At 61.5% G+C, this 26,909-nt stretch overlaps 1 protein-coding gene across 4 annotated transcripts in view; it reads right to left on the bottom strand.

The window, feature by feature from the left end:
* Positions 1-26,909, bottom strand: part of RPS6KA2 (ribosomal protein S6 kinase A2) — a 299,653-nt gene that overhangs the window by 47,032 nt on the left and 225,712 nt on the right. For all 4 annotated transcript variants that reach the window (XM_070073285.1, XM_070073284.1, XM_070073287.1 and 1 more), the window contains 7 exons: positions 20,704-20,784; positions 19,723-19,802; positions 17,285-17,391; positions 14,552-14,589; positions 12,115-12,257; positions 8,611-8,681; positions 6,194-6,282 (listed from right to left, as the gene is read on the bottom strand). In XM_070073285.1, coding sequence (XP_069929386.1) covers positions 6,194-6,282; positions 8,611-8,681; positions 12,115-12,257; positions 14,552-14,589; positions 17,285-17,391; positions 19,723-19,802; positions 20,704-20,784 — 609 coding nt within the window. The remainder of the gene's footprint in view (positions 1-6,193; positions 6,283-8,610; positions 8,682-12,114; positions 12,258-14,551; positions 14,590-17,284; positions 17,392-19,722; positions 19,803-20,703; positions 20,785-26,909) is intronic.

Below are 26,909 nucleotides of genomic sequence, written 5' to 3'. Positions count from 1 at the left end.
GCTTGAGGTTCCGCCACCTGGCCTCGTGGGCCCGAGAGGCTGAGGTCCAGCCCCTGCTCCGGGGGCTCAGGTTTATGGAAGACGTGAGCACGTGCAGGCGGAGGGCTGAGACCTGAGGTCTGAGCAAAGACGCCTTCTCTGTAGGGGTGAAGGGCGGATTCTGTCTCCCCGGAATTCCTACGCATGGCCTGTGCCAAGGCCCTGAGGTAGAGCGGGGCCTCCTCTAAGGTCTGACCCCCCCAAGTGGCCAAGGGCACCAGGCAACACTGGTTCTGGGCTGTCTGTGGGAAGCAGGAGTGAGGCTCACAGCAATGAGGAGGGAGGAAGAGGCCCTGCCCTTATCCGGCTGCCGCTGCGTGGACCAGGGGGCACCTGCCCAGCAAGCGTGGGTCCCAACCGTGCGGCCACAGGTGCCCAGGCAAATCTGTCACATCCCTGGAGGCCGGCTAGATACAAGCAATTCCAGCTAACTCCTTCCCGCGCCGCGCTGGATGGCGTGGGTGTGAGACGCCCTGCCGGAGGCCCTCGGCTCCTGCACGCTGTCTGGCTCACTGCAGGGGCCACCGGGAGGGATAGCTCTGGTCGTGGGCTGGCCTTTCCCTGCCAGCACTGGGCTGGCTGTTTAGCCAGCAACCACCTGAGCAGTGAGGCGTGCGCTTCTTCCTCACACCAGCCTGCGGGCCGCAGAGCTGGGATTTGAGATGTGAATTCCAAGACAAAGCCCAAACGGCTTTTTTATAGTATACTTTGACTCCTCCAGGACAAGCACCCACAGGCACAAACACCCTCCACCAGCACCATGTGGTCAAAGTCGGCCTGCAAACCCTGTCCCACCAATGCAATCGGTGCCAGGAAACACCGCCACACTCCGTCTGGGCAAGAGATGAGGCTGCGCTGCCGATGTCCTGTGCGCCCTCTGCCTCCAGGTCCCCTTTCTGATTCCAATCTGCACTGCCTGGGCGGTCGGGCAGGGTCGACGGCAGGACTGGAGAGGCTCGGCCCTCCCGGGGTGGCCAAGTGCTCCTCGGAGGCCGCAGGCTTTCCAGGGGCCGTCCGTGACCCCTCCCCACCTGCCCCCCCTTTCTGCGGTACTCTGACACTATTACCCGCTTCCTACAGATTAGCACCTGCGGGGAATTGTGCGCGGCTTCTCGGAGCTGTGCCCACAGCCCTGCAGCAGAGAAAGAAACGGGTCCAGCCATCAGGGGGCACCCTGTCCCCGCATAGGCGTTGCACAGCAATGATCGATCTTTTCTCTCTCTCTCTCTCTCTCACACACACACACACACACACACACACACGAGACAGCATTTCCCACCCTGTGCTGCCTCCTTGAACCCTGCTAACAGCTCAGAGATGAGAATCACTCACAGTGCAGGGGTGTGGCCAGGCTGGAGTGGGGGTCCCTGCAGTTGGCCTGCAGCCCTGGCTCTGCCCCCGCTGGGGGCTCCCACGCGCCCTCCCCTCCCCTTCCTCGGCCCCCCCACTGTCCCCCTCCGCTGCGGCTGCAGGAGCATCGCCATGCCGGGATGCCTGCCGGTCTCTGTGTGCCACCCTGGTGAGGACGAGGGCGGTCCTTCTGCCCCACTGTGCCTCCTCCTCTGCCACGCATCACCCAGAGGTCGGCAGCCCCACGCCTGCACGTGGCACGTGGCACGTGGCTGTTGCCGGTCTGAGCAGTGCAGCTCATGGAAGTCTCTGAATGTTAAATGCCTTCCCCAAGACTGCTTTGTAAAAACTAGGTTTTTAAGTTTTAGAAAGTGATACACACATTGGCAAAAAAAAACAAAAAACAAAAAAAAAAAAACAACCAAACTTGGGGCTGGCGCGGTGGCACAGTGGGTAAAGCCACCGCCAGCAATGCCAGCATCCCATGTGGGTGCCAGCTGCCAGGTTTCTGATCCAGCTCCCTGCTGATGGCCTGGGAAAAGCATTGGAGGATGGCCCAAGTGTCTGGGCCCCTGCACCCACGCGGGAGACCTGGGTGAAGCTCCTGGCTCCTGGCTCTGGCCTGGCCCAGCCCTGGCCGTGTGGCCATCTGGAGAGTGAACCAGCGGACGGAAGACCTCTCTGTCCCTCTGTCTCTCCAACTCTTTCAAATAGATAAATAAACCTTAAAAAAAAAGAAAGAAAATCAAGCTCTCTGTGTGCCTGAGGTGGACGTGGAGCCCCCCTGCCCCCGAAGGCTGCAGCCCAAGGGCGTGGGTGAGGCCTAAAGGACTTTCCTCACGGCTCTGCTCTCTGCTGAGCACTTTTTAAAAAACGCAGGGTCTATGTGTGGGCACCTGAAGAGCGGCCCCTCTCTTCCACAGCTGCCCCATGCCCACTGCTCAGATGGCCCAGGGTGCAGCTGTCCGGGCACTTGTGTGAGAGGATCCCTGGGATGTGAGAGGATCCCTGGGGTGTGGAGTGGATCCCTAGGGGTGTGGAGTAGATCACTGGAGTGTAGAGTAGATCCCTGGGGTGATCCCTGGGGTGTGGAGTGGATCCCTGGGGTGTGAGAGGATCCCTGGGGTGTGGAGTGGATTTCTTTTGTGTGGGGTAGATCCCTGGGGTGATCCCTGGGTGTGGAGTGGATCCCTGGGGGTGTGAAAGGATCTCTGGGGTGTGGAGTGGGTCCCTGGGGGTGTACATTGGATTCCCAGGATGTGGAGTGTATTCCTGAAGCATGAGTGGATCCATGGAGTGTGAGTAGATCCCGGCATGTGGAGTAGATCCCTGGGAGTGATCCCTGGGCATGGAGTGGATTCCCGGGGTGTGTGGAATGGATTCTCAGAGTGTGAGTGGATCCCTAGGGATATGGAGTTGATCGCTGGAATCCAGAGTAGATCCCTGGAGTGTGGAGTAGATTTCTGGGGTGTGAGTGGATCTTGGTGTGTGGAGTAGATCCCTAGGAGTGATCCCTGTGGTGTGAGTGGATCCCTGGAATGGGGCCACCTGAACAGTCTGTGCTTTAAGTACATGATGGATCTCCGACAGTGGCTAATGAGAAGATGGACACACGAGCAGCTGCCCCTCCCCCTACACTGGACATCACGCACCGCCTCCATGCTGCCCGAGGGGGACTGGCCAGGCCTCTTCTCGGGAAGGGAGGGTGGGTAGCAGAGGAACTGTGTGGTCACGGAGAGTGACCTAGCAAGTGCTGAGCCGGCCCTGTGTGAGAAGGGGGGCCTGGCGGCGTCCCGCCTCCACCAAGTGCGGGAGCAGGGCCGGTGGCCGTGGGCCAACCCTACCGTTCCCTTCCTGCTTTTCCACACCTGGATGGCTTTGCCCACTTTTTTCCCTACAGAGTGAGAATTTTGTAAAGAATTCAGTGAAAACAGCTCAGATTTTTACACAATCAATCAAATCTGCCTACAGGGGGATTTTGCTGAGTTTGCCACAGGGAAAGAGAAAAATTGTGTCTTCAGCCCAGATAAAATCAAACCAGAATCAAGTTGTGCACTACAGATAGTTCACTTCGCACGTTGAATGGGCCAGGGCGATTCTGTCACTAGAAATACAAGCGAGGGGCCGCGTTGTGGCGCAGCAGGTTTGGCGGCTGCTTCCGATGCTGGCATTCCATCAGGCGCCGGTCTGAGTGCCGGCTGCGCCACTTCTGGCCCAGCTCCCTGCTGATGCACCTGGGACAGCAGCGGAGGACGACCAAGAGCTGGGGCCCCTGGACCCACATGGAGACCCAGATGCAGCTCCTGGCTCCCGGCTTCAGCTTGGCCCAGCCCCAGTCATTGTGGTCACTTGGGGAGTGAACCAGCGGACGGAAGAGTCCCTGAAACTGCCTTTCAAATTAATTAATTAATTAATTAATTAAAAAAATAGAAATACACTCAGAGTCGCAGGGAATTCTCCTGAAAATCATCTTCCATTTCTAATTATGCCTTTAAAAAGCTAAACAGTCTTTGTTGTTGCAAAGATTGAAAACAAGTCACTTGGGGCCAGCGCTGCGGCGTAGGCAGGTAAAGCTGCTGCCTGTAGTGCCAGCATCCCATACGGGTGCCGGTTCAAGTCCTGGCTGCTCCACTTCCTATCCGACTCTCTGCTGTGGCCTGGGAAAGCAGTGGAAGATGGCCCAAGTCCTTGGGCCCCTGCACCCACGTGGGAGACCCAGAGGAAGCTCCTGGCTTTGGATCAGCGCAGCTCTGGCTGTGACCAAGGGGAGTGAACCAGCAGATGGAAGACCTCTCTCTCTCTCTCTCTCTCTCTCTCTCTCTGCTTCTCCTTCTTCCTGTGTAACTCCAACTTTCAAGTAAATAAATAAATCTTAAAAAAAAAAAAAAGAAAACAAGTCACTCATGCTTAGCTCTGCTTTGGGACTTTCAGACGGGACACCGGGCCTGTCACTGTTCTAGAATCCAGCCGAAGCCCCTTGGGAATGAGACCCACGGACCCCACAGCACCTGCTCCTGCGCGGGGCTCTGCTCTAACCCCCCCCCCCCCCCGGGAAGATAACAGACGCAGACTCTGAGCCCAGCCAGCAAGGGCACTGGGAGTCCCGGGTCTTTTTTTTCTTTTTTTTTTTTTTTTAAATGGGGGTCCCCAGTGGCTGGCAGGAAATTCTGAGCCTGCCCCTTGGGGTCCCAGAGCCCACCAGTTAGAACGGTGGCTGTCCTGATGTGGCGTGGCCAGAGGCTCCCGCGCACTGCTCTCTCCACACCCGGGCAGGATGTGAGCTCTGTGACCCTGACTGGCTGGGAGGGAGGAGCCGGGGTGATCCGCCAGTAGCTGGAGTCTCTGTGAATGACTCCACATCTTTACGCGTGCCAACAGTCGCCTCCAAAAAACCTCCAGGTGCTTGAGAACAAGCGTCTCTCACTGTGAAAATGCTGCTGGGCGCCGAAGGATCACAGCGGATCGTGAGCGTTTCTGAAGTCAGAGCTGACGGAAGCGGTTCAGCGGGGTCTGGCCACCCCAGGGTGGGCCAGGCAGAGGGGAGGTTGAATCCCCCAGCCCCAGGTGAGTGCTTCCTGCTTTCGTGTCTGCACTCCTTTAGGAGCTGTCTGTCTTCTGCCTTGAGGCTGGAGTTGAAGGACTCGCTCCCTGCATTGCCTGGACCACACTGCCCTGGGACCCCCATGCAGGTGCTGCAGCCGGGCCCGTGACCCCCAAACCAAGCGCATGAACTCTCGGGCAACGTCCAAAGCTGGGGGCGGGGAGAATCGGCACTTAGTTAATGTCCAAGCACACGTGGATCCAGACAGATGGCGAGATCGCTTAATTTCAGAGGGACAGAAAGAAGCCGATTCTAAGTGGTTCCCCCTTGAATTGTAAAAGATGAGTCAGGAGAAAAACGTGCCACCGTTCTGTGCAAAGCCAGGGTCTTTCAGAACACAGCCTGTGGGGCGGCGCTGTGGCGCAGTGGGTGGGGCCGCAGAGGCAGCCGCCTGCAGCACCGCCATCCCCTACGGGTGCCGTTGGAGTCCGGCTGCTTCTCTTCTGATCCAGCTCTCTGCTACGGCCTGGGAAAGCAGTAGAAGATGGCCCAACGGCCAGCGCCGCGGCTCACAAGACTAATCCTCAGCCTGCGGTGCCGGCACCCCGGGTTCTAGTCCCGGTTGTGGCGCCGGTTCTGTCCCGGTTGCCCCTCTTCCAGGCTGCTGGAAGGCAGTGGAGGATGGCCCAGGTGCTTGGGCCCTGCACCCGCATGGGAGACCAGGAGGAAGCACCTGGCTCCTGGCTTGGGATCAGCACAGCTTTGGCCATTGCAGCCAACTAGGGAGTGAACCAGGGGATGGAAGACCTCTCTCTCTGTCTCTCTCTCTCTGCCTCTGCCTTTCAAATAAATAGATAAATCTCAAAAAAAGAAAGCAGCCTGCACTCCTTTGGCAGTGTGACTGTTTCAGAAACCATGAAGGAGCCTCGTGCCCTCCGACCACAGACAACACGTGACAGCCTCCCCCCCCCCCCCCCCCCGCCAGGGACCCTTGTGTTTCAGCGACCTGGGTCGCACAGGCAGCCCCTCCCGGTCCCTCCACCCCCCGGCCCATGGGGGTTCTTACCCCCGCCCCCCACCAGGGACCCTTGTGTTTCAGTGACCTGGGTCGCACAGGCAGCCCCTCCCGGCCCCTCCACCCCCCGGCCCCTGGGGGCTCTTACCCACGCCCCCCCCCCCCCAGGGACCCTTGTGTTTCAGCGACCTGGGTCGCACAGGCAGCCCCTCCCGGCCCCTCCACCCCCGGCCCCTGGGGGCTCTTACCCAGGCGGTTGCAGGGGTTCCGTTTGAAGAGGGCCCTCAGCAAGCCCTGGGCCTCCACGCTGAGGAACTGTGGCATGCCCAGCTTGGCCCTGGAGAGCAGACGGGGGCGGTGAGCAGGCGGCTGCGCAGGGGACGGTGAGCAGGCGGCCGCGCAGGGGGCGGCTCCTCGCTGGCCTGGGGCCTGCCCAGTGCGCACTAACAGACCCCAGCGTCACCCGGAGCAACAGCTTTGCCTTTGGACCCCCGTGCACTTCCCAAGACGTCCGAGTTGATGTGGTTCACAGCCAGGTTTACCGCACCAGAGACCACACTGGAGAACCCACGGCTGCTATCTGATCTAATAGCATTAAATAGACATCACAACCCAGCAACATACATAGCGGAGATCAACCACATTTTCCAAAACCTAGACCCAACCCTGTCATGTCCTGCTGGGAGGGGAGTGGGCTCTCACCAGGGCGCAGCCTACTGCAGTGCGAGGAAGAAAACCGGGCAAGGAGGCCCCGCAAGAGCCGGGGACGGCCTCCGTGTCCCTACGGCCACACTGAGAACCCCAGACACACAGCGGGCGCTGCCCACCTGTGACAGCAGGATGGGTGTATCCCAGCTTCAGAAAAAAAAAAAAAGATCTTGTTTTCCCTTAAGATGCAAACAAGTAGAGGTAAGTAAGGCCGGCACTGTGGTGCAGCCTGGGACAGCGCCATCCCTCCGCGCGCTGGCTGGCGTCTTGGCTGCTCCTCTTCCAACCCAGCTCCCTGCTAGTGCACCTGGGAGAGCAGTGGAGGATGGCCCAGTGCTGGGGCCCTGCAGCCAGCGAGACCCGGGAGAAGCTCCTGGCTGCTGGCTGGTCGTGACCACCCGGGGAGTGAACCACGGATGGAAGACCTCTGTCCGTCTGTCTGTCTGTCCCCTCGCCCTGCAACTCTGATTTTCACTGAAATAAATACATCTTAAAAACATTAAGTAGAGGAGAGGAATCACTACGCCCACAGCTTCGGGCTTGGTTGCCAGTCAGGTCACCCGAGAGAGGCCGAGCGGGCCACACTCAGAGTCGCAAGGGGGAGCCTGGGCCTCACTGTGAGGATGCAACTCCCAGCGTTTCGGGCGCCTCCACGGGCAGGCAGTTTGCGGGCGGTCAGCACGCCTGCGACCCTCCTCCGTTCCGCTCCGGGGTTAGCAGGGGGGCGCACTGGGGTTCCCTGCCGTCGCCCCTCTTGCCTCTCTCCACGGCCGCGCTCAGTGGTGCCCGCTTGCTCGTGCTGAGTGCTATCCGTCAACCGGCCCTGGGTCGGACCCCCTGCCGTGGCTCTCAGAGCAAAAATCGCTCGCTAATCGACTCTTCACGAGCACTGGCGGGAAACCGGATTCAGCCACGAGGGACAGACCGCGCGCGTTCCCGCCAGTGTCGGGCACGAGGCTTCCGGGGCCGCGGGAACCAGTGCCCGGGCAGCGGGAAGGCCCCGAGATGGCCAGGGAGCCCGTCTGTACTCTGCCGGTGGCTGGTCTCGGCTTCTGCTGACAGAAACTTCAGAACCAGAGCTCATCAGAGTCGCTCCGCGGGTTCACGGATCACGTCCCCTAACGGCTGCCGGCTCGGCTCGCTCAGCCGACCGTGACGAGAACACCGGAAGCGACCAGCACGCCGCTGTCCATTTCACACCTTACGACCACCGTCTCCCACTTCACGACCTCCTCCACGCTGTCCCCCCCACACCCCTCCACCTGCCTCATGACCCCCCAGTCACACCCCCACCCTCTCCAGCCACGCTGTCCCCCCACCCCTCCACCTGCCTCATGACCCCCACCATGTCACACCCCCACCCTCTCCAGCCACGCTGTCTCATGACCCCCACCATGTCACACCCCCACCCTCTCCAGTCACGCTGTCCCCCCCACATCCTCCATCTGCCTCATGACCCCCAGCATGTCACACCCCCATCCTCTCCAGCCACGCTGTCCCCCCACCCCTCCACCTGCCTCATGACCCCCACCATGTCACACCCCCACCCTCTCCAGCCACGCTGTCTCATGACCCCCACCATGTCACACCCCCACCCTCTCCAGTCACGCTGTCCCCCCACCCCTCCACCTGCCTCATGACCCCCCAGTCACACCCCCACCCTCTCCAGCCACGCTGTCCCCCCACCCCTCCACCTGCCTCATGACCCCAGTCACACCCCCACCCTCATACCCCCTCCAACTGTGCTGCAGCCCCCAGCACCACGCTGTCCCTGCTCCCATCCCGGCCCCCAGCACCACGCTGTCCCTGCTCCCATCCCGGCCCCCAGCACCACGCTGTCCCTGCTCACATCCCAGCCCCCAGCACCACGCTGTCCCTGCTCCCATCCCGGCCCCCAGCACCACGCTGTCCCTGCTCCCATCCCGGCCGCAGCACTGCAGCCCTGGGCCCCACTCACTTGAGGATGAGGGCCATGGTCTCCTTCCTGTCCTTGCCTTGGAACGGTAGGGACCCCGTGAGCATCTCGAACTGCAGGCAACACAGCACAGTGAGTCCATTTATCCCCAGGTGCCTGAAGTGCCCCCACCAGCCCACCTCCCAGGTCCTGAAGTGCCCCCACCAGCCCACCTCCCAGGTCCTGAAGTGCCCCCACCAACCACCTCCCTTACCCACCCAGAGTCCTGGTGGGCGTGGCGCAGGTGCCGGCCCACACGTGGGGGCTGTGGCAGGGAGCGGCCGCCTGCCCCTGCTTACATTCCTGTGGGCGACACGGGTAAGTGGCCATCCCAGGGGACAGTGAGCGACATGGGTAAGTGGTCATCCCAGTGGACAGTGAGCGACATGGGTAAGTGGTCATCCCAGGGGACAGTGGGCAACATGGGTAAGTGGTGATCCCAGTGGACAGTGAGCAACACGGGTAAGTGGTCATCCCAGGGGACAGTGAGTGACACGGGTAAGTGGCCATCCCAGGGGACAGTGAGCGACACGGGTAAGTGGTGATCCCAGAGGACAGTGAGCGACACGGGTAAGTGGTCATCCCAGGGGACAGTGAGCGACATGGGTAAGTGGTCATCCCAGGGGACAGTGAGGTGACAGGTGGGCAGAAGGCACTAAGGTGATGGGGAAAGGAAACGGAGTGGGGTACTGGGGCCTGGACGGGGCTCTCGGGGCCGACGCCCGGGCAGTTTAGGTCCCTCTGTCCCTGGTGGGTGCTGTGGAGCAGCCTGATCCAGGCAGTGAGGGCGGGCTGGGGGTGCACCCCCCCAGGTGCACAGGACCCCATCACAGCCCTCTGATGGAGACCGGGGGCACCAGCCACCGCTCAGACATAGGCTGCTGCACACCGCGCATCTAGTAAGACACGGTCATGGCCAGGATGGACATGGAGATAAAGAGGGCACTGCAGGCGGCCCCCCAGGCACCGGCACTGACTGCCCGGACTCTGGGGCCGTGGCCTGGAACCACAGCTCCCCCTGCCCACCCCTGATGAAGGAAACCAGGCGGCACCAAAGCCTTTCTCCCCCAGGCCTCAGCCGGGGTCTTTTGTGTCAGCTCGGACGTGAGGAAGGCAGCCTGGGAGCCGGTGCTGGCAGGACGCTGTTAAATTCACCTGCTCTTGACTTTCAACTGCAACGCCCGTGCCCTCTGAGAAGCCATCCGCCAGCACTTCCCTTTGCGTCTGACAGAAGCAGAATGCTGGAAATAAGCACCCTAATCCTATCATCCAAAGATCCCCACCACCAACACTTACACCTTCCAGAACTTTCTTCAAGCAATTTTTTTTTTCACTTTAAAAACAGGTTAGGTTTTCCAAGGTGACTTCCCACAGAGTAACACGGAACGTTCATTGCTACAGTCTGCCCCTCGCCCGTGGGCAGGCCACGTCTGTGGGACACGGGATTTCTCCGATGTTCCGCTCTTGTAAGCACTGAATACACAGAAAAGTTTCCCCAGGATGACAGTGATGCCAGGGGAAGTGAAAGCTTGGAGAGTAAACGCGGTGGAGGCTTTAACATCAGCGACTCGCTCTCTGAAACGGACGGGAAAAGCGAGGAACGCGGCGGCCGCCCGATGTCTGCAGCCGGCCCCGCAGTGTCTCACCTGCACGGACTCAGTAAAGGCACCGGCACAGGGGCTGCAGGCAGCCAACAGACTACACGTGCGGAACACAGAGCAGGCGGGGAGCGTGTAAAAATAGCCGGCGTAATGAAGTCGAGAGGCTGAGGAGCTATCGCGTAACACAGCAGGGATGCACGGGAGCTGATTAGACAAATTCACACGGCCCCTGAAATAGAGCCCCCCCAGCCGAGGGAGCTGGGTTCTTCCCTCTGTCTTCCCAGCTCCTGGAGCTGACTCTTGGTAGAGACCCCACTTCCTGGAGGAAGCCCCGTGGCTCTGTGGATTGGGGGCTCTCCTCGACGCTCACCGCAGTATCCGGCCCGGCACCTGTGCCTGTTCACAGCGCTCGCCCGACCTGCGCTCTGCGGCCTCTGACTGCGACCACACAGCCCTGTGCTGCGCCTCTGCCCGCTCTCCCCCTCTGTGCACACGGCTCTGTCCTCTGCCACCAGGCGCACGTGTGGGCCCGACCCCGAGGCACACGTGGTGGGGGACGGTTGCTTCTTGAAGGCGAGGATGCGTGCGGCGGTGTGCGGGGTGGGCTCTGGCTGTGAGGGCGCCGTCACGCTGGGCCTGCGGTTGTCACCGGGACTGCTGCTGCATCCACGTGGCGTCCTCCCCCGGAACCATCGCTGGGATGTTGCCCTCCGACGAGCGAGCAGCGCCAGGGCTGAGCCGGGGCAGCTGCAGCAGGAGCAGGAGCCAGCGTCCGTAGCTCTCAGAGCGGAGAGAGCATCGGTGGAGCCGGGAGGCTGTGGCGGCGTGAGTCTCGGGGCGGCTGCCTTGTTGGGCGCAGGGGAACTTGCTGGGTTCTAAAGGAACGCCAGGCACCAGGAGGCGCTTGGAGACTGATGTTTACAAGGACGATGGCCGATGCCACAGCAGCAGGTGCCGAGAAGACACGGAAGACAGAGCCACGGACGGCCTGGGGGTCACAGAGTCCCCAGAAATGACCGCTGTCTCGCTTAGGAGCTGAGAGCACCCCTGGTGGGGACGCGGGAGCCGGGCCCTCCGAGGCCCCTTGCCCGTCGCCCGCCCTCCGCGCTGCTCCGTCTTCAGACTCTCTCTCTGCTCCGTGTCGCTGCTCTTCCGCCTTTTCCTTCCAGCTTCCCCACGCTCTAATTTCCGGTGACTTGGGGCAGAGACGGCGTTAGGGGTGTGTTCTACAGTGGGGGACAGATCTGTGTTTTCTTGTCTTAAAGCAGAAATGTATACGAGGATGGCAGCCTGTCCCCTCCACACGCTCATGAACTCACAGGGCGAGGCCGAGCTGGCCGCGTCTCGCAAGCCGCGTCTTCCGCGGGCCTTCCCTCTCCCCAGGCTCGGCCTGGCATCTTGGTCCTGTGAGGGGCACGTTGGGGCTCTGCCTCAGGCAAAGGGTCCCCACCGTGTGGACCACGCCCAAGCCCACGGCCACTCTGTGTCGTCTTCTCCAAGGGCAGGAGGACAGGGGGCGACGCGTAGGGACAGCGGCCAGACACAGACCGTGGCCCTGCACAATCCTGGACTTGCAGTGCAGTCTGGGTGAGAGGCTGGGCCGCTCCTGGAGCCACGGCCCAGCGTCAGGGAAGGCGATGGCCAATCTCCCACGTGCGGCAGGGGCGGGGGGGGGGGGCTGGGGGCTCCCCATGTGTGTGGTGTGTGCAGCAGGCACGGTTGCTGCACTCACAGCAGGCTCTGGGCCCAGCCGCGATGGGCAGGTGCACTTGGGGAAGGGTCATCGGAGGAGGGGCTCGCATGCTGTGTGCACGCCATCACCATGTACACGCCGTCACCATGAGCACGCCATTACCACGCAAACACCGTCACCATGAGCACGCGGTAACCACGCAAACGCCATTACCATGAGCACGCCGAACGACCACCAGTCTGCGCTCTGCGCGTGTCCCCGCCGGTTCACCACCTCGGGCGCCATGTACTCGATGGTGCCGCAGAACGAGTAGGCTCTCTTGTCGTGGTCGATGGCCTCCTTGCTCAGGCCGAAGTCTGCGGGGAGCACAGCACACAGGCCCTCAGCCCGGCCCCCCAGCAGGCCCCTCTGCACCCCACTCCCCTGAGGGCCTGTGCAGGACTCGCTCCCACACAAGCAAGCACCCGAGGGCAGAATTCCCTGGAAACCCACACTTCCAGGAGCGCCTGACGCCGGGGCCAGGAGAACCCCCTTGGTGACGGGGCCCCTCCCATGGCTGAGCCCTGACTGCGGGTCGGGGGCTGGGAGGGAGAGGCTGGGGGTGTGGGGCAGGGGAGGAGGAAGTGCCTCCCGCTGGGGGAAGACGAGGGACAGCACTGATGCGATCTGGGAGCCCTGAGGGTGCTCCCCCCCCCCCACCGGGGAGGCCACGCTGAGCAGCAGGGCCACGAGGGCGCTGCACCTCCCCAACTCTGTTGCCTGGAGGATGGGGCCAACCTCGCGCCTGGCAGGGCCGCGCCCAGAGCCACAGCCCTCACTGCCCAGGGGCCTCACGGATCCGTCTGTAGTCCATGCCTGGCCAGGATTACAGGTGACACTGCCGGCCCCGGCAATCAGGAAAAGACAAAACTCTGCAGTATCTCGGACAACAGACCTGACGCGAGAGCTCCATGCCTGCCTGACTCCGGCTGAGCAACTGTGATTCACGGTGTCACAGGCAGAGAAAACCCGGCAAAGGCCCGGCAGAATCTCGGCCTCCACTAAACGCCACACGGCACCCGAGCCACCCACACCAGGGGCACAAGCTTCCTGGGTCGACCTGTGCGTGCCCGGGAAGGCCCAGGAGCACGGACGGCGGAAGGAACCAGAATCGGTGCTGAGGGCACGGTCTGAGAGCTGTTGGGGACATGACGGTCCCGGCAGAAGCGCCTGAGGAAGCTTGTGGGAAGCTCTTTGGGGCCCTTGGCACAGGGGCTGAGACCACTCGGGAAGTCCGTGTCCCATGTTTAGTGCCTGCTTGGAGTCCCCGTTCCTCTGCTTCTGATGCAGCGTCCGGCTAATGTGCGCCCTGGGAGGCAGCAGGTGCCGGCTCAGGCACTCGGGTCCCGGTCACCCGTGCGGGAGGCAGGACTGAGTTCGGAGCTCCTGGCCTTAACCTGGCCCAGCCCCAGCCGTCGAGAGCATTTGAGGAGGGAACCAGCAGAGGGAGATCTTTGTCTCTGCCTTCCAAACAACTGAAAATCATTTATTTTTTTTTGTAAAAAAGGCTACCTTTCAACCTAACCAGTGTTTCACATATTTAATAACCATACCGACACCTGCTCTCTCTGCTCTGCTGGGTGCCAGGGCACCTGACGGCTGTGACAAGTCTGCCGTGGCGAAAGGAGGGTGAACCAGGTGCAGCCGGACAGGTGGGGCCACCCAGCAGGGAAGGGGCCTGGGGGAGGGGCTGAGCTAAGCATTGAGGAAAGAACAGGGGTTCACCAGGAGCCCCAGAGCGAAGGAGGCTAGCAAAGGGCTACAAACGAGCGCAGGAGCTCAGGGACCTGGGTGGCAGGTTCGAGGGGCACGGACAGGTGTGGAGCCGGGGCCGGAGTCAGGCCGTGGGGCAGAATGACGGTGCCCAGAGGTGGCCACGTCCGCACCCCAGGACCTGTGAGTTGGTGACCTTGTGGGGCAGCAGCGACTGCGTAGGTGGAATTCAGTCAAGGATCCTGGGATCAGGGAGGTGACCTGGAGTCTGCGTGGCCAGGGCCACTGGGTGGAGGAAGGAGGCAGAGGTCAGGGAGAGGCCAGAAGAGGCTTCCCCACTGGTCTGGAAGGCAGGGGAGGGGCCCAGAGCCTAGCAAGGTGGGCACCTTCTCAAAGGAGCCACGGGGATTCTCCCCGGGGGGCTCGTGGCCACAGAACCGCGGATGGCGAACCCGTGGGCCCGGCACCTCCGCTCAGCGGCACAGGAAGCTGCTGTGTGTGGGGGTGACACTGTGTGGGGGTGACACTGTGTGGGTGCGCCTGCCGGTGGGGGCAGGGGTTTAGATGTCACCAGGGAAGGGCAGGGGGCCACCGTGATGGGTCGGGCTGAGGAAGTGGAGGCAGCGACGGTGACAGGGATGGCTGGGCTCGGGTTCTGAACACAGCTCCCCGGAGGCCATGAGGTGGGGTCGGGAGTGGGGAAGGCACAGTCCAGGTCTGGATGTTTCCACCAGCTCAGAGGGCGCAAGGCGGCACCACCAGCCCCTCGCTACGGAAACCTCAGCCGAAGCAGAGGCGAGCGGCTGACAACCGCTGTTGTGCTGGGGCCGGGCCTGGAGGGTCCCCACATTCACCAGGGTGGGGAGGGAGCCCGGGGGAGGAGGCCGTGTCTACGAACCTGTGATCTTGATGTGTCCCTCTTCGTCCAGGAGGATGCTGGAAGACAGGGAGGGGGCAAGGCTTCAGGGAGAGCCCCCACCCAGGCTTCACCCTTGTGAGGGGACCCGGTCCCAGCTCGCCACCCTGTCCTGTCCCCACTGGCGCCCTCGTCACACCCTGGTCTGAGCAGCAGACCCCCAGGATCGATGGCTGGCTTTGCTCCTCCCAGCTGTGCGGCCCCAGGCAGAGCTCCTGTCTCGCTGGGATACGGGTGGGCCCGTGGGGAGCCCTGTCTTCCCGGCCCCGTGGGCTACAGTCTTGAGGCCTCCTTGGTGTCTGACCTTCACAATTTATGACTTTTGGGCTGCAGGGAGTCCTGTCCATTCCACCAGACCCTGGGAGAGAACAGCCGGGCCACAGGGAGACGTGGCTGTGGGCTGGAGAAGAATGGAGGCAAGGCTCCCAGCATCGCCTGGGGAGGGGCCTCTGGCCTGAGGTCTGTGTGAACTCACAGGGGAGCGCTGGGGTTCAAGTGCATCCTGTGCCACTCTGCAGGAGGGCGGGCTGTGGACTGACTGCGTTCAGAGGGAGGTCTGCGGGGAGCGGTGAGGGTCAGGTGAGGTCGGGAGGGCGGAGCTGGAGGGCCCAGCATTTCCAGCCAGACTGCCTCGTGCTGCCGCTCCGTGCCCCTCGGGACTCTGCCAGCGCGAAGCTGCCAGCAGGCGAGGCCCCGAGACCTGGCCCCTCCACAACCACGGCCCAAATCAGCCTCCTCTCTGGAGCAGCCCAGCGTGGGGCCCTGAAAGCTAACGGCCTCCGGCACAGCCGGGAAGCCCGACGGAGGGTGCGGGGCTGGGGTGTGGGCCGGGCAGGTCCGGCGCAGGAGGGAGGAGCTGCCGGCAGGGGTGGGGGGTGGGAGGTGCACCACGAGGTGACGTCCTTCGTGCCGCGAGCGACCTCACCACGGCTGGCAGCACCTGCTGTGGGGCTGCCAGAGCACCTGGTGCTTGATGGCAATGGAAGGAGAGGCTATGGCGCCTGGTGCTTGATGGCAATGGAAGGAGAGGCTATGGCGTGTGTCCAGACAATGTCTGCAATCAAAGAGGCCAACGCTCGGCGTCTCTCCGATGCTCCAACTTGGCCCAGAGCTAACTACTTCCAAGATTAATTTCCTTATGATTCTCATTAAGCAACAACTCTTCATTCAACCCTGCTGAACGCCGATTACTGTTTCTGGGTGGAAGCCTCACTTGGACCTTCAAGACCGGAGCAGCAGCGTCCGTGGTGTTAGGGAGGCAGAGGTGAGCGGCGAGCTCGCGGGATGTTCCACGGGCGGCAACGTCAGACAGCCTCTTACCCCTGAAGGCGGGTGGCTCGGGGCCGGCCTGAGGCGACCACATCGCCCTCCGGGGACGGGCCGGTGCCCGGGATCACGCCGCAGTCGGGGGTGGGCTCAGGCCGCGGCGGACACTCCAGGGCTCTGGCTCTCCCGCTCTCTGGGGGCCCTGGCTGTGCGTGCAGTTGGTGACAATCTGCCAACTATGCGCTATGCCGGCCGTGTGCGCACCCACGCAGACGCATTCTACATCGCTCGCAAATCAATGCTCGCAGGGTGCGATCCAGCTCTTGTGTGCAGGGCAGTGCAGGGGAGGGGGGGGCCCGGGAGCAGGGGCTGGAACCCGCCCTGACCCCTGAGGACGCCTGCTGTGGGGCTGGTGGGAACGGGTCACTCGGGAGCCCCAGTGCAGGGGAGAGGGGGGCCCGGGAGCAGGGGCTGGAACCCGCCCTGACCCCTGAGGATGCCTGCTGTGGGGGCTGGTGGGAACGGGTCACTCGGGAGCCCCAGTGCAGGGGAGAGGGAGGCCCGGGAGCAGGGGCTGGAACCCGCCCTGACCCCTGAGGACGCCTGCTGTGGGGGCTGGTGGGAACGGGTCACTCGGGAGCCCCAGTGCAGGGGAGAGGGGGGCCCGGGAGCAGGGGCTGGAACCCGCCCTGACCCCTGAGGACGCCTGCTGTGGGGGCTGGGTGGGAACGGGGTGCAGTGACTCAGGTCCTGGGGTCACTCGGAGCCCCAGAGTTCCACCGCCCAGTCTCCTCCTCCCGAGTGGCTCACCCCCAGGTCAGGCGGCAGCTCCACCCACACACAGAACAGAAAGGGGAATGCTGCTCTGTTGGGGGCGTTCCAACAGACTCGCAAACCATCCTGGGACTAACAGTGCAGAACACCGATGCCAAAGACACACGACCTCGGTGGGATCTGGGCCTGGGACTCTGCCGCCGTGTCTTCCATGAACTCTTGGGAAGCTGTCGACGCAGCCATTAGCAAGGAGCCGGAGCCTTAACTAAGTGGAGGTGACAACGGTCTCCCTTGGGGTGCAGGAAGCAGCTGGGGGCTCCCTGTGCTGGAGGACGGGGCACCGACGGCTCCGAGGGGTCTCACCTGGGAGGGGCGGACCGGTGGGCTTGCCTCCCACCTGCTCTGGCTTCACTTGTGCCTTAGGGACGTGAACCTGTGTCCTGTGCCCCACAGGGGACTCCATCAGGTGAGGTGGGACCGACACGCAATCGGCAAAGGCCTCCCCTGTATGTGGACATCTTCACGCGTGGGGGACCGGCAGCGCCCCCCTAGGGTGGAAATGCCCAGCCCATGCTCTCACACACACACTTGGGATCTGAACCCCGTGGGGTGGGGTGGGGGGCTGCCAGCACAGGCCGTGGGGGCGGCGGGCCGTGCCGGCAATGTCTCACTCACTTCTCGGGTTTCAGGTCTCGGTAGATGATGCCCAGGCCGTGGAGGTGGTCTAAGGCCAGGGCCAGCTCGGCCAGGTAGAACTTGACGTCCTCCTCCGTGAACATCACCTGGTGCGGGGAGACAGAGTGGGCTGTTGGCTGAGCTCTGGCCGGCGCGCTGCGCAGAACTCTGCTGGGGAGACCCCGGCCCCACCCCAGAAAGCCCGCCCTCGGCAGCCCTGCTCCGCCAGTCGTGGCCCCAGTGGGTGCTTTGTCCGGTTTCAAGCTCCGTGAGAGCCGACGAGGGTGCCACTGCTGAGCCCATGGTGCCTCGCGCGCAGAGCCTGGGTCACAGCTCGCTCCTCTCCCCACACCACTTAGCCCCCGGGAAGGGGAGTTCTGGTTTGTATTTCCTGTGAATTCATAACGTCTGACCACACACAACCACTACTGAAAACGGGTCTCGAGCCTCCTTCCTTCCTTCGCTTCTACATCTTCACCTCTTGAGCCGATGCAAACGACCAGTGTCCCACTGTGTGCCCACGGTGGGAGCCACTCTCCCAAACGCAACACACAGGGTGTAGAGTCAGCCGTGGGGCCCCAGGCCGGGAGGCCGGTTGGAGCGGGGCACGTGGGTGTCAGGGGTGTGAGCTGCTCTCTGGGTTCTCGTGCGGCCGGGACGGCCCAGGGCTCAGCAGCAGCCAGGCCAAGACGCTCCAGCGTCATGAGGTTGGACACACCCACTCCGGTCAGCTGACAGGTGCAGGAGGCCACGGTGCCTATAGGGTCACTGCCTCGGGCATGCATTCCCACCCCAAGTCCCAGAGCTGGCACGAGTGGGTTTTTAAGTCACCTTAATGAGAAGCCACTATCATAACCTTGTTCTCTGTTCACCATGGGAAATCAACACAGCAGGCCATCTCATTACTCAGGTTTCCAGGTGCGTGAAAACTGACTGCGTGATCGGAGGGTGTCTGGGTAGCACAGCATTTAGAACTGGGGTGGCCAACTGCGCTGGGGTTTTCTACTTTTTTATTTATTTGAGAGAGGGAGAGAGAGGCTGATCTTCCATCTGTTGGTTTACTCCCCAGATGGCTACAACAGCCAGGGCTGGCCTAGGCTGAAGCCAGGAGCTTCACCTCATCTCCTACAGGGGTGCAGGGGCCCAAACACTTGGGCCCTCTTCCACTGCTCCGCCCAGGCCATTGGCAGAGAGCTGGATCGGAAGTGGAGCTGCTGGGACATGAACTAGGACCCACGTGGGATGCCCGTGGGAGGCCTGACTTGCCGTGCCACAATGCTGGGCCCTGGGGTAGGTTCTGTCTCCCACATCTCATGCTGCTACTTAAGTTCTGCTGTCTTGAGATTGGTGGCTGATGGATTAAGGGTGCAGCCTTGATCTAGCCGTGGCTGGTGGGAGGTCTTTAGGTCACTGGGGGTAGGCGGGCAGAGAGTGGTTTTCACAGGAGGGTTCACCAGCTGAGTTCAAGTTCTGCCTAGCACTTCTGTCTGCTTCCTGGCTCCCCACGTGCCGGCTGCTCCACACCGCCCACGCCCAGCCTGGAGCAGCCACAGGGCTCTGTCACCTCCGAAATGAGAGCTGAACTAAGCCCTGCCCTTCCCAAGAAGCTTCTCGGGCGCGTTTCAAATGAAAACCTAATAAAAAGGCAGACCGGCACGCCAGGGGACTTGCGGGTGGGTGATGTCAGGCTAATCAGGGGCACCCGCTTCCGAGGGGCACACAGGGGGCTGGGCACAGGGCTGCGCCGTCCTGGATGGTCACGATGGAGCCGCCGGCCCGCGCTGCCCAGAGACGCCAGCATCCCCTGTCCTGGCTGCCAGGCAGCGGAGCCTCGCCTGGCTGGAAGTCTCCTTTCTAAGTCGGTCGACAACTCAGATGCTGCTGGCCGTCCAGTCCTCTCCCACCTAGCTTGCTGTGTCCAGGTGCTGGCCCTCCGTGGGCTGTGTCTACCACTTGGACATTTGGTTTTACTTCCCCGGTCTTAGGGCACAGCTCAGTGTAGCCCCCAGGTACAGAACCCCGGGGACGTGAACCCCATGAAGGCGATCGGTCAGCACGGAGACTGCCGGTGGTAGGGTGCAGCCTGCTGTGCCTGCTGCACAGAGAACCCCGTGTCTCCGACTTGACTTCCACTCTGAGGTCGGGGTCTTGAGAGACACCCACTCGGGCTACTAACGAGCGCTGCACGGTGGTGGAGCAGCCCACCCTCGGAACGTGATTTTCGACGCCGCACAGGGGCTGACCCGAGATGGGCAGATTTCTCGCAGACGGAGGGGAGGGACAAAGCAGCAGGTCCCACCAGAAACGCTCAGGTGGGAGCCCGGGCTCTGGGAGCCGGTGCGCACTTAGGCGCACACAGGCTCGTCCAGTCCCCGCCCTCCTGGGGGCGGCTAGCTCTCACATCCCGCCTGGTCCCTGCCCCCCCGGGGGCGGCTCACCTCTTTGGACAGCCTGGTGAAGAGGTCCCCGCCGCGCAGGAAGTCCAGGATCAGGTACAGCTTCCCCTCCGTCTGGAAGGCTGTGGGGAGACAGCAGCCGCGCGTGAGAAATGCCGTCCCAGGGCTCACGGGGAGCGCGGGGTACGAGAAACAACGTGTGGGCTTCGGATTCTCGCTTGCACCAAAACCTAGGCTTTAATCCCACTTCCCGGGGAGATTCTGAAGTGAGCTCGCACTGGCTTTCCTTCCTCTGAGGAGCGCAGGTCACGTGACCGTCAGACGCCAGGACGCTCGCTCATGCTGTGAGGACCGCGGGGGCCAGGTGAGCAGGTGTGCGTGCGTCTGGCTCAGGTTTCTGAAACCCCAGGCTCGGTCAGTCTCCAGACACACGACTCGAAGGCAGCATCATGGCAGTGCCTTGCTGTCCTACTCTGTGCTTAGCTAATATTGGATACTCAAGCAGTGAACTTGCAGCTTGTCTCTGCAGTCAGCATTTTGTGAAACTTAATTAGACGCTCCGGCTGGCCACCTCTCGGATGAGCTCCGCAGGCAGAAGGCAAAGCAGGAGACGCTGCCTGGCAAGGCGGGGGCGTGGCCACGGGGGGACGGGTTATCTAAGTCTCGAAAGATGGCCATCACCTGACCGCGGGGACTGCGGCTTCAACCAGCGCTGCCTTAAACGTCTCGAGCCAAGGTATTCGCTTAAAACAGAGGAGGCATTGCCGGTTCTGGCTTTGCTTCTGAAACAACTCGAAACCAGGCTGTAGGCTCACGCCAAGCTAGAGCAGGAGAGCTTGCCGCCAGGTTGCCGGCGGAAGTCTTGGAAGAGAGAAGAGGGAAAGCGAGCCCAGAGTCCAGGGCGCTGGAGAGGAGCCGCCTCCGTCCCCGGGCAGGACGGGGCTCCTGCTGCCCGGCCGGCCCCGCCTCCCCGTTTCTGCTGGGCTGCGCAGCCCGGACCTCCCGCCCCCGCCCCCTCCTCACCGTAGTGGAGCTTGACGATGAAGGGGTGATTCACTTCGGCCAGGATGTCTCTCTCCATCTTCGACCGCACGCGGTCCCGAACTGCAGGACACAGACACAAGGCTTCCAGTGGGCAGGAGCCCCGGATACGGGCTGTGGGGCGAAACGTGCCAGCCCTGCCTTCTATCACAAGAATTCCCAAGCACATACGAGGCTCCCAGGAGTAGTCTGAGGACCCCTCCACGTGCACTGGGCGGCTATTCACGTGACGATTTCCAGTCGGATGCATTTGCTCCCACCCCACTCCCTCTGCAGGCTGGAAATGCACTGTCGCACCACCACTCCTGGCCCTTACGGCATCAGCATGCGTCTCCTATAGTCAGGCCTCTGGTGCCAGCCACACCTCAGACAGCTGGCGACCAGTCCATGCCAGCAGCTGCTGTCCAGTCCAGTCAATCCCGCACCCATGCCATCTTTCTAACCTGTCTTTCCAACCTCAGATCCACGCAAGGTCACACATTGCACTTTTTTTTTTTTAAGATATATTTATTTATTTGAAAGGCAGAGTTACAGAGAGGCAGAGGCAGAGAGAATTCTTCCTTCCACTGGTTTACTCCCCAGTTGGCCACAACGGCCAGAGCTGGGCTGACCTGAAGCCAGGAGCCAGGAGCCAGGAGCCAGGAGCTTCTTCTGGGTCTCCCACACGGGTGCAGGAACCCAAGGACTTGGGCCATCTTCCACTGCTTTCCCAGGCCACAGCAGAGAGCTGGATCGGAAGTGGAGCAGCCGGGACTGGAACCGGCGCCCACATGGGATGCGGGCACTGCAGGCGGCAGCTTTACTTGCTACGCCACAGCGCCGGCCCTGCACTGGGTGTGAAATCTCATTTGCTTTGCTTCTAGAAGGGAACAGTCCCTCAGCTTTTCCCCTATACCTTTTGGGGCCTTGTGGGTTACATCCAGGCCAGGTTTCCCACATGAATGGGCCACGTTCTGGGTTTGTCCACTTACTGCTCGACCGGCCTCTCTAACCCCGGCATTTGCTGTCGGCTGAGGTCGGGTCTGGAGGCTTTGTAAGGTTGAGGCTGAACATTTTGGCTACCAGGTGATACGCATGCCGGGTGAGCCCGCCCTGAGCTCCGCCACGAGTGACGGCTCAGAGAGGTGGCGAGCCATCGACCTCCGTGCTGGGAAGAGTCACGGCCCTGTGACCAAGTCACCTGCAGCTTCCCTACACACTCCACGCAGCCGTGTTAGTGTGCACACGTGTACAGGGTCCTCACCCCCTCCACACAGCCGTGTTAGTGTGCACACGTGTACAGGGTCCTCACCCCCTCCACACAGCCGTGTTAGTGTGCACACGTGTACAGGGTCCTCACCCCCTCCACACAGCCGTGTTAGTGTGCACACGTGTACAGGGTCCTCACCCCCTCCACGCAGCCATGTTAGTGTGCACACGTGTACAGGGTCCTCTCCACGCAGCCGTGTTAGTGTGCACACGTGTACAGAGTTCTCTCCACGCAGCCATGTTGGCGTGCACATGTGTACAGGGTCCTCATCCCCTCCATGCAGCCGTGTTAGTGTGCACACGTGTACAGGGTCCTCACCCCCTCCATGTAGCCGTGCTAGTGTGCACACGTGTACAGGGTCCTCACCCCTCCACGCAGCCGTGTTAGTGTGCACACGTGTACAGGGTCCTCACCCCCTCCACACAGCCATGTTAGTGTACACACGTGTACAGGGTCCTCACCCCTCCACGCAGCTGTGTTAGTGTGCACACGTGTAAGGGTCCTCACCCCCTCCATGCAGCCGTGCTAGTGTGCACACGTGTACAGAGTTCTCTCCACATAGCCGTGTTAGCATACACATGTGTACAGGGTCCTCATCCCCTCCACGCAGCCATGTTAGTGTACACACATATACAGGGTCCTCACCCCCTCCACGCAGCCGTGGTAGTGTGCACACGTGTACAGGGTCCTCACTCTCTCCACGCAGCCATGTTAGTGTACACACATATACAGGGTCCTCACCCCCTCCACGCAGCCGTGGTAGTGTGCACACGTGTACAGGGTCCTCATCCCCTCCACGCAGCCGTGTTAGTGTGCACACGTGTACAGGGTCCTCACCCCCTCCACGCAGCCATGTTAGTGTGCACATGTATACAGGGTCCTCTCCACGCAGCCATGTTAGCATACACATGTGTACAGGGTCCTCACCCCCTCCACGCAGCCGTGCTAGTGTGCACACATGTACAGGGTCCTCATCCCCTCCATGCAGCCGTGTGAGTGTACACACGTGTACAGGGTCCTCACCCCCTCCACGCAGCCATGTTAGTGTGCACACGTGTAGGGTCCTCACCCCCTCCACACAGCCGTGTTAGTGTACACACGTGTACAGGGTCCTCACTCCCTCCACGCAGCCATGTTAGTGTGCACACATGTACAGAGTTCTCTCCACATAGCCGTGTTAGCATACACATGTGTACAGGGTCCTCACCCCCTCCACGCAGCCGTGTTAGTGTGCACATGTGTAGCGTCCTCACCCCCTCCACGCAGCCATGTTAGTGTGCACACATGTACAGAGTTCTCTCCACATAGCCGTGTTAGCATACACATGTGTACAGGGTCCTCATCCCCTCCATGCAGCCATGTTAGTGTGCACATGTATACAGGGTCCTCTCCATGCAGCCATGTTAGTGTGCACATGTGTACAGAGTTCTCTCCATGCAGCCATGTTAGCGTGCACATGTGTACAGGGTCCTCATCCCCTCCATGCAGCCGTGTTAGCGTGCACATGTGTACACAGTCTTTGCCTGAACCACTGAGGGCTGCAAATCGTGGTTTTCACATTTCTGTTGGAACCGGAAATCAAGAGGCAGAGTGTCTCTCCATCATGGAACACACGTTGGTTAAATTAGTGTGTTAGGACCTGCTGCAAAGTCACTTTTTTGGTGTCTCAGTGTGGCCATCTAGGAACACAGGTGCGATTATGTCAAATAAAAACCAAGCATGGAGGGAGGGAAGATGGAAGGAGAGACTAGACAGACAGACAGGAAGACTGATGGACAGACAGACCCTCACTATGTGAGAACAGCACAGCTCCAACATTCCCGTCAGCCGGCTGGGGCTTGGGGCAGGATCTGTGCGGCTCGCAGGGCCCCTGTGAGTGGGGACGTTCCTGTGTGACAAATATGGGATGTATCCCGCCCTGGGCCAGGTATTCAAACTCATCCGTATGTGACATGGACTTCGAGAAGTCGGGACGTCCTTCCCTGAGGACGCCACAGTAACACCATCAACGGTGACACCAATGAGGCCTGGCGAGGGCGTGATGGAGCTGGAACCCTCCTGACCTTTCTCCGTTCCACTGCGCTGCTGCTCCCGGGCCGCACCAGGCCTGCAGTGGCCCCTGGAGGCCCCCAGCCTAGGAGGCAGCACTCCGGGCAGAGCCTCAGCACCTGCGCCCCACGTCCCTCACAGCTCCGGCCTCCCCGTGACTAAACACTAGGGCAGACACAGTGCAGGTGTGGTCTCCTTCTGCCCAGACCCGTGGGGTCAGAACTGGGTGCTAGAGAGACCCTGGGGAGCACAGAGCTCAACCCCAGTGTGGAACAGAGGCGACCGCTCCTTCTCCACTGCTCTCCGTGCCAGGGTTTGGAACACAAAGCTGAGGCTGTGCCCTCACAGGACCGATTGCTTAGAAGGGGCACAGGCCAAAGACAGCAGGTGGGGGTGGCTGTGTGAGCTTGGGGGGCACTGTGTGACATGGGGGCTGCTGTGTGGGCTTGGGGGGGTTACTGTGTGAGCACAGAGGAGCACTGTGTAACATGGGGGCTGCTGTGTGGGCTTGGGGGGGTACTGTGTGACATGGGGGCTGCTGTGTGGGCTTGGGGGGTTACCGTGTGAGCACAGAGGAGCACTGTGTGACATGAGGGCTGCTGTGTGAGCTGGGGGGTCCACTGTGTGAGGTGGGGGCTGCGGTACGCACCCCGGGGAGGTTTCTACAGAGGAGGAACTGCACCTTGCAGAGAGTGCACAGTCAGTATGCTTGGGAAATGCAGCCCTGCAGAGTGGCGGCTTGGTGATGCCCGCGTGGTGCTGTGGTGGGCGGGGGCCAGCAGGCAGGGACATGGGGTGGGCTGTGAGACCAGGGAGAGGGACCCAGAGGACTCACACCGCCTGGGTGGGTTCCAAATGCCATGTGCAGTGTGCGGGGGTGCAGCAGGTGGGCGGTCACGGAGCTGCTGTCCCACCCAGGGGACTCTGCTGGCCACAGGGGGGAGAGTGGGGACCTGGACCTCAGTCCTGGGCCCTCGGTCTGGTCACATGGTAGCTGGTACAGCCATTGCCACAGTCTCCCTCGTCTGACTGTGCACCCGTGTGATGGTCGCTTCACAGCTGTTTGTGGCGCCAGTATGAACTCGTCAGGCTGTATCAGGGCCCTGGGATGCGGAGTTTTCTCAGGAGCTCTTCAATTTAACCCAAAGCTTATTGCCACCCGCGTTTCTATCCTGGCGGTCACCACCTCCACAGAGGGACTGGTCTGGGACAGGTGGACGGGGACTGGAGGGTTACTGGTGGGGACTCGTGACATTTCGGGTCCCTCCCCGTGCATTGATTGCTGCAGAGTGGTTACTGTGGGTTGTGGCTTATTGATCTGTATCTCTCAGGCCACACTAAACAGGGCCACATCTGCCGAGTGAAAGGCCACTCTGCTGAGATTGTGGCTGTAGAGCTAGACCGCCCTGAAACAGCGTGGGAGATGTGGGTGATCCTGTGCTGGGAGACTGCCTGCCTAGCCCACACAGGAGGTTAAGAGGGCACGGCACACCATGCCTCCCAAGAAAGACTCTGGTTGGGGGATTAGCACACTGAGACCCCCCCCCCCCCCACACACACACATGTGAACTGACTGCTGGCAGGTGGCAGGGGCCCCAGGCACATTTCCCCCACCCCTGCTTCCTGTTGAGGGGCCTTGTGATTGTCAGCCAGGTGGACAACTCCCAGGTGTGGTCCAGACCCATAAAGACCACCTGGAAGGCTACATGGGCTACGTGACCCTCAGGCTGATTGGAGAAGTGTAGAGGCACAGTATCTGCTTTATCCTAGGGAATTAGTGTTGCCCTGATCTAGCTGCTCCTCGTTGCCTGCCCCATAGAAGCCTGTGCCTGACTCTTAATAAACGGACAAGTTCACCGGTGCTTCTTGTGGAAGAAGGCGGTCGCCCCACCATCCCCGACAGTGCGGCCTCCACAGTGCAGGATGAGCCCACACTGCACTCAACAAGCCAGTCTCAGATCCCCAGATACGGACTGGGACTCACACCAGACGTTCAGGTGCCGCATTCACACTGCGACTCACACCAGCAGAGCTCAGGCTGGGGACCGGGGTGAACCACACCTCCTCCTGCCCAGGGTCTCCTGCTGACCAGTGATGGACTTAGTAGCACTTCTCGGCCTCCAGTACCATATCAGCCAACTCCTAGGACAAACCTCTGCTCCTCTGTGGACCCCTGTCCTTCCTGTTGGTCCTCTGATACAGAGAGAAGTGTTGGGAGAGCTGGCTGCCCTCACAAGTACTACCAAGGTGGCAGTGGCTTTGCAGCCGGCTCACGGGCAGAGGCTGGGGGCCTGTGCATGCTGCCAAGAGCCTGTACTGCCACAAGCAATTCTGGTGAGGGTCAGGTGCAGACAGGGGGCTGGAGGGGCAGCCACAGTCTCTTAGAGATCAGCTCAGTAGTTCTGAACGGGGGTGGTGAACATACGGGCAATGAGGACTACCCCAGTGAGGCTGCAGGCAGATGAGGAGGTGCTGTCAGCGACACGGAGAGGCCACACTGGCCGTACAGCAGCTCAGAGCCTGGCCGGGACAGGTCTGCATCCTGGTGCGTCTGGGGATGCGACTACAAGCAGTGAGGAAACACTAAGCAGCTGTGTGTCTCAGCTTCCTCTAAAAGACAGAAGGGACTCGCACAGGGGAGCAGTGCCTTAGGGCCTGGAACATTCTTGGCCCGTCCATGTCGAAGAGAGCCAGGAAGTAGGCTCCAGGGGGAAGGAAAGACTGGCCGTCAGCTCAGTGGGTCCTTCTCCAAGACAGGGGAAGCCCTCTGAGAGGCCAGGCTGCCCCAGAGCTGCGCCCCAGAGTGAGGAGCCCAGGAGGAGCTCCCGAGCCAAGGGACCCAGGCCTTGCCGCTCACCTGGTGGGCTCCGCTCCCCCCACTCCATGCTGC

This window comes from Oryctolagus cuniculus, chromosome 5 (genome assembly GCF_964237555.1).
Source record: "Oryctolagus cuniculus chromosome 5, mOryCun1.1, whole genome shotgun sequence".
In the NCBI taxonomy this organism is placed as follows: domain Eukaryota; kingdom Metazoa; phylum Chordata; class Mammalia; order Lagomorpha; family Leporidae; genus Oryctolagus; species Oryctolagus cuniculus.
This window is presented reverse-complemented; position numbering and strand designations above follow the sequence as displayed.